Source organism: Rhamphochromis longiceps, linkage group LG16 (assembly GCF_057381845.1).
Source record: "Rhamphochromis longiceps isolate RC_006_pf linkage group LG16, R_longiceps_female_GT1.1, whole genome shotgun sequence".
Lineage (NCBI taxonomy): Eukaryota > Metazoa > Chordata > Actinopteri > Cichliformes > Cichlidae > Rhamphochromis > Rhamphochromis longiceps.
The window spans coordinates 12,338,063-12,355,203 of record NC_140572.1 but is presented as its reverse complement, the minus strand read 5'-3'; the positions used below and the strand labels follow the sequence as shown (position 1 = coordinate 12,355,203).

The 17,141-nt window shown below is 40.2% G+C and overlaps 2 protein-coding genes across 2 annotated transcripts in view; one reads left to right on the top strand and one right to left on the bottom strand.

Moving 5' to 3' along the window:
• LOC146650719 (uncharacterized) overlaps positions 1-5,490 on the bottom strand; it is a 5,520-nt gene extending 30 nt beyond the window's left edge. Inside the window, exons 1-7 of the mRNA XM_085385079.1 lie at positions 4,781-5,490; positions 4,251-4,472; positions 3,404-3,567; positions 2,362-2,539; positions 2,037-2,245; positions 1,277-1,487; positions 1-365 (exon numbers count right to left, since the gene is read on the bottom strand). The exon at positions 1-365 is cut by the window's left edge and continues 30 nt beyond it. Of these exons, the coding sequence (XP_085241205.1) occupies positions 247-365; positions 1,277-1,487; positions 2,037-2,245; positions 2,362-2,539; positions 3,404-3,567; positions 4,251-4,472; positions 4,781-4,817 (1,140 nt within the window). The 5' untranslated portion in view covers positions 4,818-5,490 and the 3' untranslated portion in view covers positions 1-246. The remainder of the gene's footprint in view (positions 366-1,276; positions 1,488-2,036; positions 2,246-2,361; positions 2,540-3,403; positions 3,568-4,250; positions 4,473-4,780) is intronic.
• LOC146650718 (amine oxidase [flavin-containing]-like) overlaps positions 1-17,141 on the top strand; it is a 68,916-nt gene that overhangs the window by 23,673 nt on the left and 28,102 nt on the right. The window lies entirely within an intron of this gene.

The window sequence follows — 17,141 nt, the reverse complement described above, 5'->3', positions numbered from 1 at the left end:
TATAACAGTCACATACTAATATTTCACAGAAATATTTAACCTAATCTAAGCTCTATTGTTTAAAGAGCATGCTAAGCTGCATACCTTTTGCTGCAAATTTGTGGAACTTTTACCTGCTAACATGAGTAAAACTTTGGAGGGCAAAAAACCTGCCCACTTAAAAAACAAAAGAAACAATCTATCTTTAATAGATAAAACATGAATTGGCATTATAATAACATGCCAAATGAGACATCGAAAGTCAAGTTATGGGGATGCTGTGACAGAGACATTTTTATTTCTGGCCCGGAGTTCTGTGATCTTGGCATTGATTGTAGTACCAATGCTGGAAGGATGGGTCCCAGGCCACTTCTCAAGGGTTGCACCTATATATGTACAAAAATGCAGGGGGGGGGGTGATGACAAGAACAGAATTAGTAGTGTAAAAGAACCCAATGATCTTAAACAATAGTGCAATGATCCTGCATTAATCAGTCTTAATATCTAATGGTGCCAGCTTTGAAATTTGCAGACGATGCATGGAGCGGTTCACTACATTGACTACATTTACATACAGCCAATATTCAGGTTATGGTCGAGTTAGGCTCACTATTCAGGGTTCTGAAACATTCGGAATAACTCATTCACATGCATGAGATGAGAGAGTCACAGAGAGCCAGACGGCACATACACAAAGTTCCTCTACTCAAAAGACCAGGATTCCGCGGGAATAGAACATGTGCAAAACACAAATCCATTTTCATTCTGATGGCGATATGCCGATAGAGGTTTTACATGACCCTTTTCTCACAAAAATATTTGGTAACTCCAAGATTTATATTTGGATTTTTGCCGGTATTTTAAAGCCATGTGTGACCGGGTTATTGCTAACATTCCAGTTTTGAATGGGTTATCGGCTGCATGTAAACGCAGTCACTGAAATACATCAAATGCAAGAACATCCAGAATGTAAAATACTTATCTACCATCATTTGTTACTTTGTAGTTGGACAAACAAAATGCACCATAAAGGAAATGAAAGGCCTACAGAGAAATCTAAGGCCTACAATAGTATGTCATGAAAAGACCATTCATTCATCTGGATATAACTCAAAAAAGATCAACTAGAATTCTCTATTTGGTGGAGGCCTTTCTTCATCAACAATAATATATGCATAAATGTTAAGAAGATATTCTTCATATGTGTGGCCCTTGTTTTTCATTGGTCCTTTGTTATCTTTAAATGCCAGAAGTGTGGACAACTGCGAAAACATGCCATAAAAAGCTAAAAACTTACTGTAGATGGCATCCAATTTATTTTTGTCGAGCGGTAAACGTGCATGTCCTCTGCCTCGTTTTCCCCCTCGAAGATTGCTCACTAGCAATATTTCCACAGGGAAGACTGCTGTGAGCAGATGCCTCACAAAGGTTGTAGATGAATTTGCATTAGTAGCATAGGCCCAGGCCAGTTTCTCTACCATGACTCCAGTCCCAGGATAAATCTCCACCTGTTCCAACAAAAAGACATTTTGATCAATATAAGAGACGTAAAGAACAACTACATACCTTTCCAGACTTAAAACTCTGTTTCTCGTCTAGTTTTGAAGGCAGTGACATTTATGTATATTCCCGGAGCCGTCGTTCACCTGCAATGTCCGGATGCTAAGCTACTGGATTGCAAAACTTTTTTCTGCATCACTTGTTACTCGCACAGGCATTCCCATGCAAAAGTGAAGCTTTTGTAGAAAAATTGTAGTTTGCCTCTGCTCCACCAGGGGCTGGCTCTAAAACAGAGTCAATCCCCATAGACTCCTTTGTTAAGAAGGGAAACTTCACAGCAGAAACACAGTCAATGAATTTAACACTTGAATTAGATCCATCATACTAATAAGTAGAGTACCAATTTAAAAGTTTTGACATATTTTCCCATTAAATCTAATAGGAAAGTCCGTCAAAACTTTTATTGGTATTGTGTTCAAGGTTGGATCAACTGTAAGTAGAAAGACAGTAGATCCAATTTATGCACTTCATCTATTTATTCTTTAAAATTCCATTACCTTTGATGACTGGGATTCCTTTGTTGATAGAATGACAGATGCTGGTGTTGAGAAGGATGAAGTAGATTTGGGAGGGGGCAGCAGCGAACCATCTGATGATGAACCGGGCGTGGACTGCGGAGAAATCTGGGGAAGCTCAAAACTGGATCTCTTAAGAGGTTCAGCCAAATTAATCACCTTTTTCATCGTCTTCATGAGTTCTGGCACATCTATATATAGTAAATGAATAAAAAAATGATTACCAGAATGGTTTATACATAGGCTAGAGTGACTTTTTCAAATATATTGGCTGTTTAATTGTTAAATTAGTGATAGGAAGTGATACCTTGGACAAGCAACTCCTTCAGTTTATCATTCTCTTGTTTCAGGTCTTGGATCTTCCGCTTTAGACCAATTACTGTCTTTTTTGGACTTTTTTCACCATAAGCGACTGAAGGTGGTGAATGACTGTACATTGCAAGGAATTCCTGTGCAGGGTCTTTCTTTGAAGGAGCCTTTGACTTCTGGACATGAAAAAAGATAGCGAGAAAGAAGAGGAATTTACATAAAATAGTCAAAGCTGCCATAAAAGTTATGAATCTAAAGTGTAAAGACAACAGATTCAATAGCTGTGCCACAAAGTGTAGGGTGCATACTTCAAAGAGCTGATTTCTTAGCCACATACAGTACCAGTCAAAAGTTTGTACAATTTTACAATTAAATATAATGGGAAAGTGTGTCCAAACTTTTAACTGGTACTGCACATCACAGAACTGTAACTAGGCCTGTTCCAAAGATTGGGCTCATTTGAATACAGTTAAAAAAAAAAAAAGTTTACCATAATTCAATTTAGGTGGCTACAAGTGATTTTTTCCTTTAACAAATCCTGACAATCATTGTATACAAATGACCTTTGTGTGCAGTAGAATAGGGGGACCACTGGTGGAGTTCCTTTTCTTAAATGTAAATACGTTTCAGTTTTAAAATTATATCTGATCTGAAAAAGGTAAAAATCAGTAAAATATATATTTTTTTTTAGGGAAAGAGAAGTACTACAGTCATTGCTTGTTGACAGAAATGGTGTGTAACATAATAGAAAGATGGTGAGGATGTTCAGACATAACCAGGAAATGCTACTTGCAGGCTACACTGTCCCGTTTCATAAGGCTGTAGCCTGCATAGACTCCATCCAATGGTAGATGTACAATACAATAGTGTCAACTTTTTAAAGGAGCCATCACCTAAAATGTTTCATTTTCCACATGAAAACATGTATATAATGGTTTCCTAATGACTGACACTAGCCTAGAAGCCAATATTTAAAGATGGAGTGTTTAGATAACATGTAAAACACGGATACTACAAAATGGTTCCAAGTGAAATGTCACCTTGAGTTGCAATGGCTGCGACAGAATCAGAGTCTCATTTGGATCGGAGTCATCAGAATCATCCTGATAGTTTTCAGGATGGACAGATACCCTCTTGGTCAGGTCCTCTGGTTCATTTTCCTTCAGCAGTGCATTAATTTTCCGAGCTGCCTCAAAACGAGTAGCTAGAGCACAAAGGAGGAAACAAAAAGACATTACAACAATCCCCTCATTACTCCACAGGTGTTTTTTTTTTTAAATCACCAGACTATGTCCTGTTTTCAGGTAATTGCAGTAATGAATGTTATTTTTTACTCCTGACTAAAAACACAACTGAACACTGGAATGGTTCTTCGACCTGTGTGAAAGAGAGAGCTAACAAAGAAAAGAGAACATTTGTATATGGGATAGAGAAAGAGAAGAAGAAGACAGCAGTAACAGTGTCTAGTTTTGTGTTGAGTTGTGATTCACATAGTGCATTTAGCAAAAAAACAAACAATTCCTATTTCACAGAATTTCCATACATGTGAAACATAAAATATACAACTATTCAACATCTAAAAGCAACCATCTCATTAGTCAGGGGTTAGGGTTAAAAGGAGTAGGAGCCACATTTAGGAGATTTACTGTGTTAATATGTAAACTTTTACTTAGAGCAGAGTAAAGACGAGTGATAAAATACAAAACTGTTGTGACTTTATGTAATGTATACTTAATGTATATTAAGTAAACATGTAGTACAGTCTTCAGCTCCCTGGAAAAACGAAGTAAGCACATGACTTTAAAGAGTGAATTCAGTTTTTCTTTAGAGAACTACTTTCAAGTAGAGAAGGACATTCTACATTTCAAATCATTAACAATTACTTACCAGAGACAAAAACAACAGTGCCCCTGTAATGTGGCCACCCTCCTCGCTGTTTCTTCCCATGGCGCCATTCAATAACTGCCGAGTAAGTGGAAATGGGATTCCCATGATGGTCCATCTTGGAGTCATCATACCCCCGTATGTTAACAGTTTTTACTTCACTAAGCTTTCCATAGTCCTCCCCTTCACTCCACTGCACCACTGCAAACTTCCTCTCCTCGTGTTCTGTAGTAAATGAAGGGGGGAGGAAAAAAAGAATTGCTTTTTCCTAGCTAGAATGCTACAGGCTATATGCTAATAAAGGCTTTTTCTTATCAAAAAATATTTTATTTGACATGGTTTCTATAGGCATACTTTTACCGTTTGAACCATTTTAATGACACCAAGTGCTATGTCGCATGCATAATTCTCTGAAGAGAGCATTTCCACGTTGGTCACTTGTTTCTATGTGACCCGTAAAACATCAAACCACTTTTAGCAAGCTATTAGCTTAAGCTAAGTCATTCAAATTCGAAAACATTTAGGCGACTTACCTCTGATATTAGTTTTATTCGTCTCCGTAGTCTCCATCTTTGCAAGACACACTTTATTAGACCGATTTCCCGCTTGTTGTTAAATTACGTAAGGAAGCCGTTACCTGATGAGGACCGTGTGAGGTCTCGCGGTGAAAGCTGGCCACCTGTACGCTGCAGCATGGCCCGCCCTACTTTGCCTTTGATTGGTGTATCCTCATATTTGACCGTACACTTAACCAATCATGGCACTCACAGCTGAAAACAAATTTTTGAGTTCATGCTCTACGTCAGTATTTTCTCTATTTGGCGGTAGAATATGTTTTTCACAGATTATAGACTATACTGACATTCCAACTGAGTTTTGTAACTTAAGAGCCAGTGATGCCGAAAAGAAAACATTATAGATCTGACACAAGTGAAATAGACTGGATGCGGAAAAACGTTCCTTCACGTACTTTGACCAGATGGAAAAAACGGTATGTGCACCTTTGCCAATAAGTTAATACAGTTGTCAGTTTCTGTCATTGTTATGAAAGCTACAAGAATTTATTAATTTTTTTAGAAAAATCGACAGAGCTTTGACTGACATCGGACAGCACAACACACAACAACAAGTAAGTGAATGTATATCGTTAATGTCTTATCAGCTACCATAGTAGCACTTGATACAAAGTGTTTGGGTTTTAATACTTTGGTTAAGTGGAACATTCCAGTTCTAATTTGACACCCATAACTTGGCTTATCAATGATAAGTTATGCAACATAATTTATTGTGTTTGCCAAATGACTGATAAATTCTGTTTAGGTTAGTTATGATAAGAAAATGCAAAGTATTTGAGAATCTAGACTATATTCATAATGTTTCTGCATTGAAAGTAATCTGAAGTGCTACTTAAGTAATTGTGAGATGATAAATATAATTTAAAAAAATGTAGTTTTTTACTTAGAAGACAACCTCTTTCATTGTGTTTATTTAAAGGTCAATAAAAACATTAAGAATAATAACAATCACAATAATAACAACATGGAAATTTCATCCCGACTGTTTTCAGCAGAGCTGTGAAAAATGTATCTTAAACAAGTTGTTCATTTGTATCATTTCAAGGACAATGGTGAAGATGACAGCCAGAGAGAAGGAACTTTCACAGTTCCAATGGTAAATAAAAATACATTATTATAGTCTCTCTCTCCCTCTCTTTCTCTCTCTCTTTCTCTCTCCTTTTAAAAGCAACATACAGAAAAAAGGCCACAATAAAGCATTACTTTCATTCTTATGTCTCTTCTACGCTACTCCATCACATTGTAAAAGTGAAAAGTACAGCTCACCATTAAGCTGTTTAAATATGTCAGTGACAGACTCACTACTTGTTCTGGAATATATCATTCGGATATTTAATTCATATATATATTCAATACTTGGGTTGTATTCCTCACAGGAAAGTGAAGATGCTGCCCAAAGAGATGAGCAGATACCAGAACCACAAACGGTGTCACTGGTAAGAAACAAATGCAAGATGTGTTCCCTTTCTATGGCTCTCTTTTCTTTAAAGAGTAGTTAATTTGAATACTTCTCAGGGAAACAATGAAGATGCCACCCAAAGACAGGAGGAAAGAATAGAAATGGTCACAATGGTGCAGGTAAGACTTGCGGTTAATTGCATTTTTAACTATGACAAACGTCGCTATGACTGCTGTTTATGTTGTAAATGCAGTTTTGCAAAAAAAAAAAAACAAGGCTACATATGAAAATAAGTGAAACCTGCTCAAATATAACACAATTCTTTTTCAACCATTCAGGAGAACGCCCCTGAAGCAGGAGTTGATGTGAACTGCTCCAGTGGACTAACAGAAATTCAAAGCATCATGTCAATCCTCTCCTTTGCTTTGAGACACAACACTACAGGTGTATTAATGGAGGACTTGCTGAAACTGCTCAAGTTACATTCTGCTGGGACTACTGTAGTTCCATCAAGCAGGTATTTTCTGGAGAAACCCTTCGCTGATATTACAAAACAGTTTAAACGACATCATTACTGTAGAGTTTGTACTAAGTACATTGGGTCTTCACAATCTTTGGAGGAAACACTTAATTGTGTGTCATGTTCTTCATTCACAACAGTGAAAGCCAGTTTAGAGGAAGGTAACTTTTTTATTAGTATACCATTAAAAGATCAGCTAAAAGACATTCTTGAGAACCACAATGTGCATGATCTATGTTTCAGAGGTGATCCCAGTGGTAGCCGTGTAATAAAGGACATATGTGATGGCAGCTTGTATCAGACCTTAAAGTCTACCAGTAAAGATGATTTTCTGTCCCTCACTTTTAATTGTTATGGTGTACCAGTTTTTCAGTCTTCCAAATTTAGTATTTGGCCAATATTGTGTTGCATTAATGAGATACCACCGGAGAGTAGAGACAAACATGTACTTCTATGTGCTTGTTTGGATCCAAAAAGCCAGACATGTCCTGCTTCTTTAAACCATTTGTCGAGGAGTGTACAAATCTTTCTCAAGTTGGTTTTGAGTGGCAAGATCCTAACAATCAGGCACGGAGACACATGAAAGTACACACATTGTGCTGTGTGTGTGATGCTGTAGCAAGACCATTGTTACAAAATTTCAAGCAATTTAATGGTGAATATGGCTGTGGAGTTTGCCTTCATCCTGGGATGCAAACAAGGAAAGGGAATGGAAAAACAAGGGTTTACGCATGTCCTGATGAAAAGCCAAGTGACAGAAATCATAAAACCACAGTAGAAATAGGACAAATAGTTGAAAGACAAGGGAAGACTATTTTGGGGATAAAGGGCTCATCTCCTCTTGCAGATTTGCCATTGTTTGATCTTATCAATGGAATGGTCCCTGACTACATGCACTGTGTACTGCTTGGTGTGTGCAGATACATGGCATCTTTATGGATGGATTCTAAAAACACTTCTGAGCCATGGTACATAGGTGTACAAATAGCAAGCATAGACAAACACCTCTTGTCTATTAAACCTCCAGGTATCGTCGCTCGAGTTCCAAGATCTTTAATTGAACGCAAATTCTGGAAAGCTCATGAGTGGCAGCATTGGCTTTTGTACTATAGCTTGCCAGTTCTGAAAGGCATACTTCCACAGAAGTATCACTGTCATTGGGCATTACTGGTAGAAGGGATAAGCATTCTCTTGGGGTCCGAATTAAATACTGAACTGATAAGCCACGCACACGACGCATTAGTGTACTTTGTTGGAGGTGTACAATCTCTGTATGGAAAACAGCACATGACATTCAATGTTCATTCATTGTTGCATTTGAGTAAAAGTGTTGTGCAATGGGGTCCTTTATGGGCTCACTCAGCCTTTATGTTTGAAAGTTTCAATGGGTACCTCTTGAAACAAATAAAAAGTAGTCAAGCTGTACCACAACAAATATGCAAACGAGTGGCAGTCTCCCGTGCCTTTCCTCGTTTAGCTAAGCAGTTCTTAACAAATGCAGCTGCAGAAGTTAAACAGTTCTGCAATGAAATGAGACAAGGAACCCAGCATGTCAAGAAGCATGTAAAGTTTACTCAGGTGACTGCCCTTGGTTCACCAAATGTAAGACAAATATCTCTGAGAGATCAAGCTGCTCTCCACCCAGTTAGAGAGGTTCCCACAAACTCTGTGGTGAGTTACTACAAGAGAATTTCTGTGAATGGAGACATTGTTCACGGTTACACGTACAGCAAAACAAAACAAAGAAACAATTATGTGGTGCTTTTAAAAAATGGAAGTATTTTTGCAGTCTCACACTTTGTTGAAATGGATAGTCATTGTTTATATGCTATAGGAAAATATGGTAATTGCACAGTGCAAAAGTTAGCCAGAGGTTCTCTTATCAGAACTCAGCTGAGCTATATGTCAACTGTTCACTTTCCCACAGGCTTTTACAAAGCCATAAATGCTACTCAGATAGTTAGGCCATGTATGTACATACAGTGTCCAGACTCTACCTCAATTGTATGTCAGCTACTGAATACGTACTATTGTAAATAATTTAATCTTAAATCTTATTGTAAATGATTCAATCCAAATGTGAAGGTGGAGCTACTGATTATGGTGTTGATTATGGGAGAGATTCAAAGGCTTTCAATTGTGTCAAATGTCATTCTAATTAAGAGTGAAATGTGCAGCTAACAAGGTCTAAAGCCATAGCGGTTCATAAAGGTGGCGCATTCACGCTGTCATTTCTGAACATATTTCTTATTGAAATATGGGTTTCTGACTTGGGGGGAAAAAAAAATTCTGTCAAAACATTTTGCAATGCATGTTCACAACATTTATGTATTTCAATGTAATTCCATTAAGCTAGTGGTGTGGTGTTTAAATGGTCCTTAAAGCACTGTCATAATGAATCTGGGTCATGTAAAAAGACAGAAATATATTATATATAAAATGTATTTTATCTACATCTTTGTGTAATCTGCTGATTCTGTGCAAAATTAAAAATATTTCTACAATATGAATATTGTCTAATATCTTTTCCATCTATATAGAATACATTTGAGATGTATTTTGAATATTTACTGTGTTGATTTAATCATTTGTCAAACTTATTGTAAAAGTTTGTTCTTTAAATGTCAATGCAATAATGGGAAAAAACATTTGAAAGTCAGGAATAGGATGCCTAGTTTTGCAAAAATGCTAAACAAAGAAATAAATAAACTTTACACAAATGAATGAAAAGCATTTTTATCAATCCCAGAGGGAAATTCTAATGTGGGGTTTTATTTAATCACATGTTCAAAGCAAACTTCTCGTAAATTTGTGGCTTTCCCCCACATCTTTTTGTCATTCAATGTTAATTGTTAGTTGTTTCCTGTTTGTGATAACACAAGTAAATCTTTTGTTCTCTATGAAAAACTTACAATAGTTTAGTTTCACTCATGATTGTCTAACTCATAAAAGTATGATATTACATTTTTCTTCTTAGGATAATATATGTCGGGTTAATGTCATATATTTTTTGAAGAAGTATCCAAAACATGCAAGTTTCATTTATATAATTTTTTAAGGGATCTTATATGTATTTTCACTCTTGTATATTTTTCATACAAGTGTCACACAAGACAGATAAAAACCTTACAAGATTTATATACATCTTTTCCATATGGGTAATCTCACAATTTTTTGTTATTAATTGCGATTAATCTCAATTACTTTATTAATAGCCTGGCTCCAATTACATTTTTTTATTCTTTATATTTTAAGTAATTATCGTTGTTCACCGAAGTCCAGTGGTCTCCGGTGAGAGCGACATTCCTTACTTGCACAAGCTTGCTGGACTGCTGAGCCCTCTGGTCCCCATACAAAGTGTGCAGTCTCGACACAATGGTTCCTCTCGAGGGCAGATTGTAACACTCATCTCCTGATGCAGCACGAATGACTTCTCTCAGTCCATCATCTTCTACTATGCTAACTGGTCGGCAGTTTTTAGCTATCCAAACAACCAAGGAATTGGTTACCTTTTCTCTCACATTTTTTGTTATTCGTCCACAAGCACCATACTCCTGAAGCGTAGACTGGCGAGGTCCCGTAGAGGTGGATTCAGTTGGGTGTTTTGCTCTCAGGTGATACGCCAGTGATGAACTGCTTCTGTGGTACTTGAATTCAGCGTTGCAAATTGTGCATCTTACTCTCGTTTTGTCCAACAAGCCATCAGGCAACTTCTTAAAGAGAAACTTTCCACCCAAAAGTCCGCCCTCGTCCATGCTTGCGTGTGTTAGCTAGTGTTAGCTAGATAGTAGCATGGTGTCACTTCTTCTTCTTCTTCTAATCATTTCTGTCAGGCCAAACGCCAGCATAGCACACTGTTGCCCCCTCCTCCAGAGGTGCTCATGAATTTAAAGGTCTTAGATTACAGGAAATTAATAAAAAAACAAAATCAGCGTTAAATTTTTTTAATGCATTAAACATTTCGCGTTGATCTTAACAATTAACGCGATAATTTTGACAGCACTAATATATATATATATATATATATATATATATATATATATATATATATATATATATATATATATGTGTGTAAAAAAAAAACTAAAAAAAAACACCCAGCACGCCCCTGCGGGCAGTCTATCCTTCAAGCTCGGGTCCTCTACCAGAGGCCTGGGAGCTTGAGGGTCCTGCGCAGTATCTTAGCTGTTCCCAGGACTGCGCTCTTCTGGACAGAGATCTCCAATGTTGTTCCCGGGATCTGCTGGAGCCACTCGCCTAGCTTGGGAGTCACCGCACCTAGTGCTCCGATTACGACGGGGACCACCGTTAACTTCACCCTCCACATCCTCTCGAGCTCTTCTCTGAGCCCTTGGTATTTCTCCAGCTTCTCGTGTTCCTTCTTTCTGATGTTGCTGTCATTCGGAACCGCTACATCGATCACTACAGCCGTCTTCTTCTGTTTGTCTACCACCACTATGTCCGGTTGGTTAGCCACCACCATTTTGTCCGTCTGTATCTGGAAGTCCCACAGGATCTTAGCTCGGTCATTCTCCACCACCCTTGGGGGCGTCTCCCATTTTGACCTCAGAACTTCCAGGACATATTCGGCACAGATGTTTCTGTATACTATGCCGGCCACTTGGTTATGGCGTTCCACGTATGCCCTGCCTGCTAGCATCTTGCAGCCTGCTGTTATGTGCTGGATTGTCTCTGGGGCATCTTTACACAGCCTGGCACCTGGGGTCTTGCCTGGTGTGATGTCAGTGGCTTCTATCTCCTCCTTTGGCCAGCCTATTACCCCAGCAGGGTACCTGATCACGGGCAGGGCGTAGGTGTTGATGGCCCGGATCTTGTTCTTACCGTTCAGCTGACTGCTCAGGACTTGCCTGACCCTCTGCAGGTACTTGGTGGTTTCAGCTTTCCTAGCGGCCTCTTCATGGTTCCCATTCGCCTGCGGGATCCCCAGGTACTTGTAACTGTCCTCTATGTCTGCAATGTTGCCTTCTGGTAGTTCGATCCCCTCCGTTCTGACTACCTTCCCTCTCTTTGTTACCATCTGACTACACTTCTCCAGCCCGAACGACATTCCAATGTCATTGCTGTATATCCTGGTGGTGTGGATCAGTGAATTGATGTCTCGTTCACTCTTGGTATACAGCTTGATGTCATCCATCAAGCTGTATGGACAACTGCTCCATTCCGTAGTTAGTATCCGTAGCCAGTCTTGTCAATTATCTCACTGAGGGGGTTCAGGCCTATGCAGAACAGCAGTGGGGACAGAGCATCTCCTTGGTAGATCCCGCACTTGATGGTGACTTGTGCTATGGGCTTGGAGTTGGCCTCTAGTGTTGTACGCCACATCCCCATTGAGTTCCTGATGAAGGCTCTTAGGGTCCTGTTGATCTTGTACAATTCTAGGTATTCCAGTATCCAGCTGTGGGGCATTGAGTCATAGGCCTTCTTGTAATCAATCCAGGCAGTGCACAGGTTGGTCAGCCTGGTCTTGCAGTCTCGGCTGACTGTTCTGTCTACCAGTAGCTGGTGTTTTGCGCCTCTGGTATTCTTGCCCATCCCTTTCTGTGCCCCGCTCATGTATTGACCCATGTGCCTGTTCATCTTAGCCGCTATGATGCCTGACAGGAGCTTCCACGTGGTGCTGAGGCAGGTTATTGGTCGGTAGTTGGAGGGTACCGGTCCCTTCTGGGGGTCCTTGAGCATCAGGACTGTCCGGCCTTCGGTTAGCCATTCCGGGTGTCTCTTGTCAACTAGCAGCTGGTTCATATGTGCTGCCAGGCACTCGTAGAGTGCAGTCAGCTTCTTCAGCCAGTAGGCGTGAACCATGTCAGGGCCTGGTGCTGTCCAACTCTTCATACTGGAGACCCTTTCTTGGATATCTGCCACGGTGATGGTTACTGGACCCTGTTCGTGGAGGTCGCTGTGGTCTGCCCTCAGATCCACTAGCCACTGAGCATTACCGTTATGGGTTGCGTCCTTCTCCCATATGCTCTTCCAGTATTGTTCTGCCTCCAGCCTTGGTGGTGCTGTTCTCATATTGTTCCCCTGCCACTGAGAGTACACCTTGGCTGGTTCTGTGGAGAACAGCTGGTTTATTCTCTTGCCTTCTATCTCTCTGGTGTACCTCCTCAAGCGGCTGGCCAAGGCTGTGAGCCGTTGCTTGGCAGTTTCCAAGGCCTCAGGTATGGACAGCTTCCTGTACTTCTTAGGCACCTTCCTCATCGTGCCTTTCTGCAACTCCGATAGTTGGCTAACCTCCCTCCGTGCTACCTTGATCTTAGCCTCTAGCCTCCTTCTCCATGGAGGGTACTGCCCCTTGTGGCTGTTCAACTTGTAGCCAAGCATCTCACTGATCACTGCTGCCGTATTGTAGATCAGCTTGTTAGTGTCGGTAATCGTGGCTGTAGGTATCGTCCGTAGTGCTACATTAACATCATCTAGCAGACCTTCTGAGGGTACTTCACGTAATCTTGGTAACCGGCTACGGGGGGTCCAAGTTTCAAGCTTGGCCATGATCCTATCTTTTAGGTCAGTTCCTCTCGCACTCAACGATCCTTCTCCTATCGCACTTGGGGCTTGGTACCCAATCTCGGGTGGGGGTGATGATATCTCCCCCCTGACCTGGCGTCCTGGCTCCCCCTTGCCATAGCATTTATGTTGTATCTCGTCAATCTCTAGCTGTGAGAGCAGTCCCTTCTTTCGAATGTTGGAACACTGAGATACTAGTTGTTTCACCGTCATTGTGGATGTTGGGTATCGAAGAATCCATAGGTCCCTCATCCTATTCCTGTAACCCCTTCCGCCAGGGTTACTTGCGTGGTTGCATTCCAACAACGCCCTGTTTTCGTCTCTTGCCCACCGATGCCTTCTTGTGTGTGTGTGTATACATATGTATATATATATATATATATATATATATATATATATATATATATATATATATATATATATATATATATATTAGGGGTGCAACGATACAGAAAATTCACGGTTCGGTTTGGTTCGATACTTTGGTGTCACGGTTCGATATTTTTTCGATACAAAAAAAAATGTTCATGCCTTTTTAATTTGTCATTTGTTAAATTTTCACGGCACATTCCGCACCACATCTCTGCGTTCATCATTTGTTTGAAGCCAGCTCACCTCCTGCAACTACTTTTCCGAGAATACGCGCCTCTTTTGTGGTTCGGACTCCTTCTGACATTTCTTTGGAGGTGGAGGAACATCACAGTAATTTCTTAAAGGAGCTTGCTTCTTCGACATCTTTAAGAGTTCTAAACAAATGTCTGTCCTCCTCCTGAAAATCTTATGTACGCAAACACGCATTGCAACTTCTTATCTTGTGCATGTTTTTTATTTTGACAGCGATTCACTTGTCATGTTTGCATAGTAAGCTAACGATTGATAAGACGATGTCAGAGGAATTGGTGCGCAAATTATCATCACTCACCAATCAATGCTGTCGCTCTCTATACACAGTTCACGCGATTGCAAAGTGAAAGCAAAAAACAAGCGCAAATTCAAACGCGATTTCAATATGTCACATATTGACAGTGGCTCACCGATGCCAATGACATAATTACCCAGCTACATTACCGAAAGAATGCAAAAGCATTGACATATATTTTTCCTTCCTACGATAGGCCGACGGGCAGGGCAGAGATAGATTTTGGTAGCCCGACTGGAAAAATCGCTAGCCCGGGGACGTCGGGCTAGCGATTTTGCGAGCCCTGTATCTAATTGAGGAATCACTCATCTTTGGAAAAGAGAGTTTATTACAGAGAAATGTCTCTTTCCAAAAATAAAAGCTATACTATACGCTTCTTCTGGGCTATATTCTCAGCAGCATATTAAACATATCAGGTCCCCATAAGGAGAATCACGTGCTAACGGCTGTCTAAATGACTCGGGTAAAGTTTGTAGCACGCGTGCTTGTTGTTTTTGTCTGCTTCCACTTGTCTTTGCACTAGGATGATGTCGGTGTAAATGTGCAGTCATATTTGTTGTGTTCCCACTAGTGCTGTCAGCGTAAATCTCGTTGAAATGACGTTAATGCCACAACACGGCAAATCTCCGTTAACGAGCTACCGTGGATCGCCCCGTGCATGGGGCTGGATGGCCAACACGTTAACGAGCTAACTGCGCTAACACACTAGCTCCCACCCATGTAATTGACCATTGCGTGGCACATCCGACATACTGTTTTACTTTAGTCCATGACGCGCTTACCTTCAGGGTCATATGTCACATGAAAACCAAAATAGTTCCAAACGCCACATCTGAATGAGGGTGGGGGAGGTTCAATTTGCCATGTTGCAAGGAGAGCTTAACTTCTGTCTCGCTAGCTTGCCCTGCGCTCAGTGAATCTGCGTTCGACTACTCCGCCTAGGCTGCACTGTCGAGTGCAGATCCACTGAGCGCTCAACACAGACAGCATTGTCAGAAGGAAAGTTGATAAAATAAATTAAAAATTTTGTATTGTTCGATACATATGCGTACCGAACCGAAAGCACTGTATCGAACGGTTCAATATCAATACGAGTATCGTTGCACCCCTAATATACATATATATATTATATATATACTTGCCTCATTCACACAAGCACTCTTTTTTCTACGTAAGCACTTTCTATCTAACACTCACAGTCAGAGCAACTTGATGAAGGATATTTGGTATGCAGACTGGAGCAGACTTGGATCGAATTCTATTTGGAAGATCACCTACCTTCCAATTAGTAGGTGACCTGCTCTACCTCCTGAGCTACAGTCACCCCAAAGCTGAAGTGTTCTTGCACCCTCTTTCCAGTGTCCTCAAAATCATTCACCCTTCTCAATCACAAAGGATGTTCCAGCACCTAAAAACACCTCAAAGAGGCAAGGACAGGTGAGATAAGTGTGTCTGGAAGAGCTAAGAGCGAGGGAAGCATCCCTCAAAAGGACAGGATCTCTTAAGACTAATACTATAGAAGCAAGGATTTCTCATTTTCTCTCCTGTGTTCTTCAGTCTTGTTCATGGATGTCTCCTGCACATTTTCACTAAGACAGAAAGAAGAGATGAGATGGCAGGAAGCGAGGAGGCAAGTTAACATAATTAAATGCACCCAGGTGTCCCAGGGAGCGATCCATAATATAATACTTCTACTTATACTACTCCTCCTCTCTTGTCTGGTCCCTCGTTAAATACATCTGCACAAAGGATGAGAAGCACCGCTGAACTGACACCAGCTGTTCCTCAGATGTCAGGAAGATTGCACTTCAAGGCAACTACATCTGTTTGATAAATATCAAGCTCGTCTTCTATTGCTCATTACCAGCTATATGTGGCCATAAGTGAAGGTGGTAATGTCCATTGACCTGTAAATCCGCAGTTTCAGCCGTCACTTTCAGCTTCACACCGGAACAGCTGCACCATTCATCCTCTGCATCTAGAAATTCAGAACCAGAGACCAAGTTTTATTCAGAAACATTGTTAGCTTATCTCCATAAAAATGCCATTGTACATTGATTTAAGGTCAAAATTCGTCTTTCTTTAAAATGTAGAAAGCAGTTCAGATTTTAGCTTAATTTTTTGTGAGCTTCTAATATTTTTATTGTATTATTATTTGCCACCACCAACATAATTTCCAGACCTGACTTCTGACCTTTTGAATGTAAAACATAACAAACTACTGCAGTAAGTATTGCAAAAAGACAGAAATTCAGAAACATTTTCTATCTGTATAAACAGACAGAAAGAGCAAATGCATGAAGCAGTAGTGAAGAAAAAAAGTAATTGTATGATTGGTTTTGATTTCTGACTGAGATTCTTGGATGGTTTCTATTTTATTTTCTTTCTTTTTCTTGCCTCCCTGGCTTTTTGGTCCATGAAGTAGCTCGGCCTGAGTGTGTTCATTTTCTTTATTGTTGTTGGGGGAATGGAAGTAAACATAAGGGGAAAACTCAGCCGGCATCCTTTTGAAGTGATGATCACTTTTTGATCTATTAGTTGCGTTTGTACCATGTTTTTTAATTGAAGAAAAGGGGGGATAAAAAGTGAAGCCTTGATTTGGATAAATAAGCTTTCTGATCAAAGGACTAGTCCAACGGGAAGCTACTTTTGCAGCGATTGCTGTAGGCATAAACAAGCGATGCAGACAGATGCTCTTTGTTTTCCAAGACAGAGAGTGACCTTTTGAGCCGAGTGTAGGTTAATAGCATCAATTTAATGGAGATTTGTGAGCCTCCTCCTGGTCAAGTCTAATGCTTTCTGCAAAGCCTGACAGGCTGAGCGCTTTTGTACATAGAGAGGAGGCTGACGCTGGGTAATGCAAAATAAACTCTGTTTAAACTAATGTAAACCTTTCCAGATCAAATAGGGCTTAGTCAGATTTGGCAGGAAAGAATATAGGGGTGAAGATGGCGAG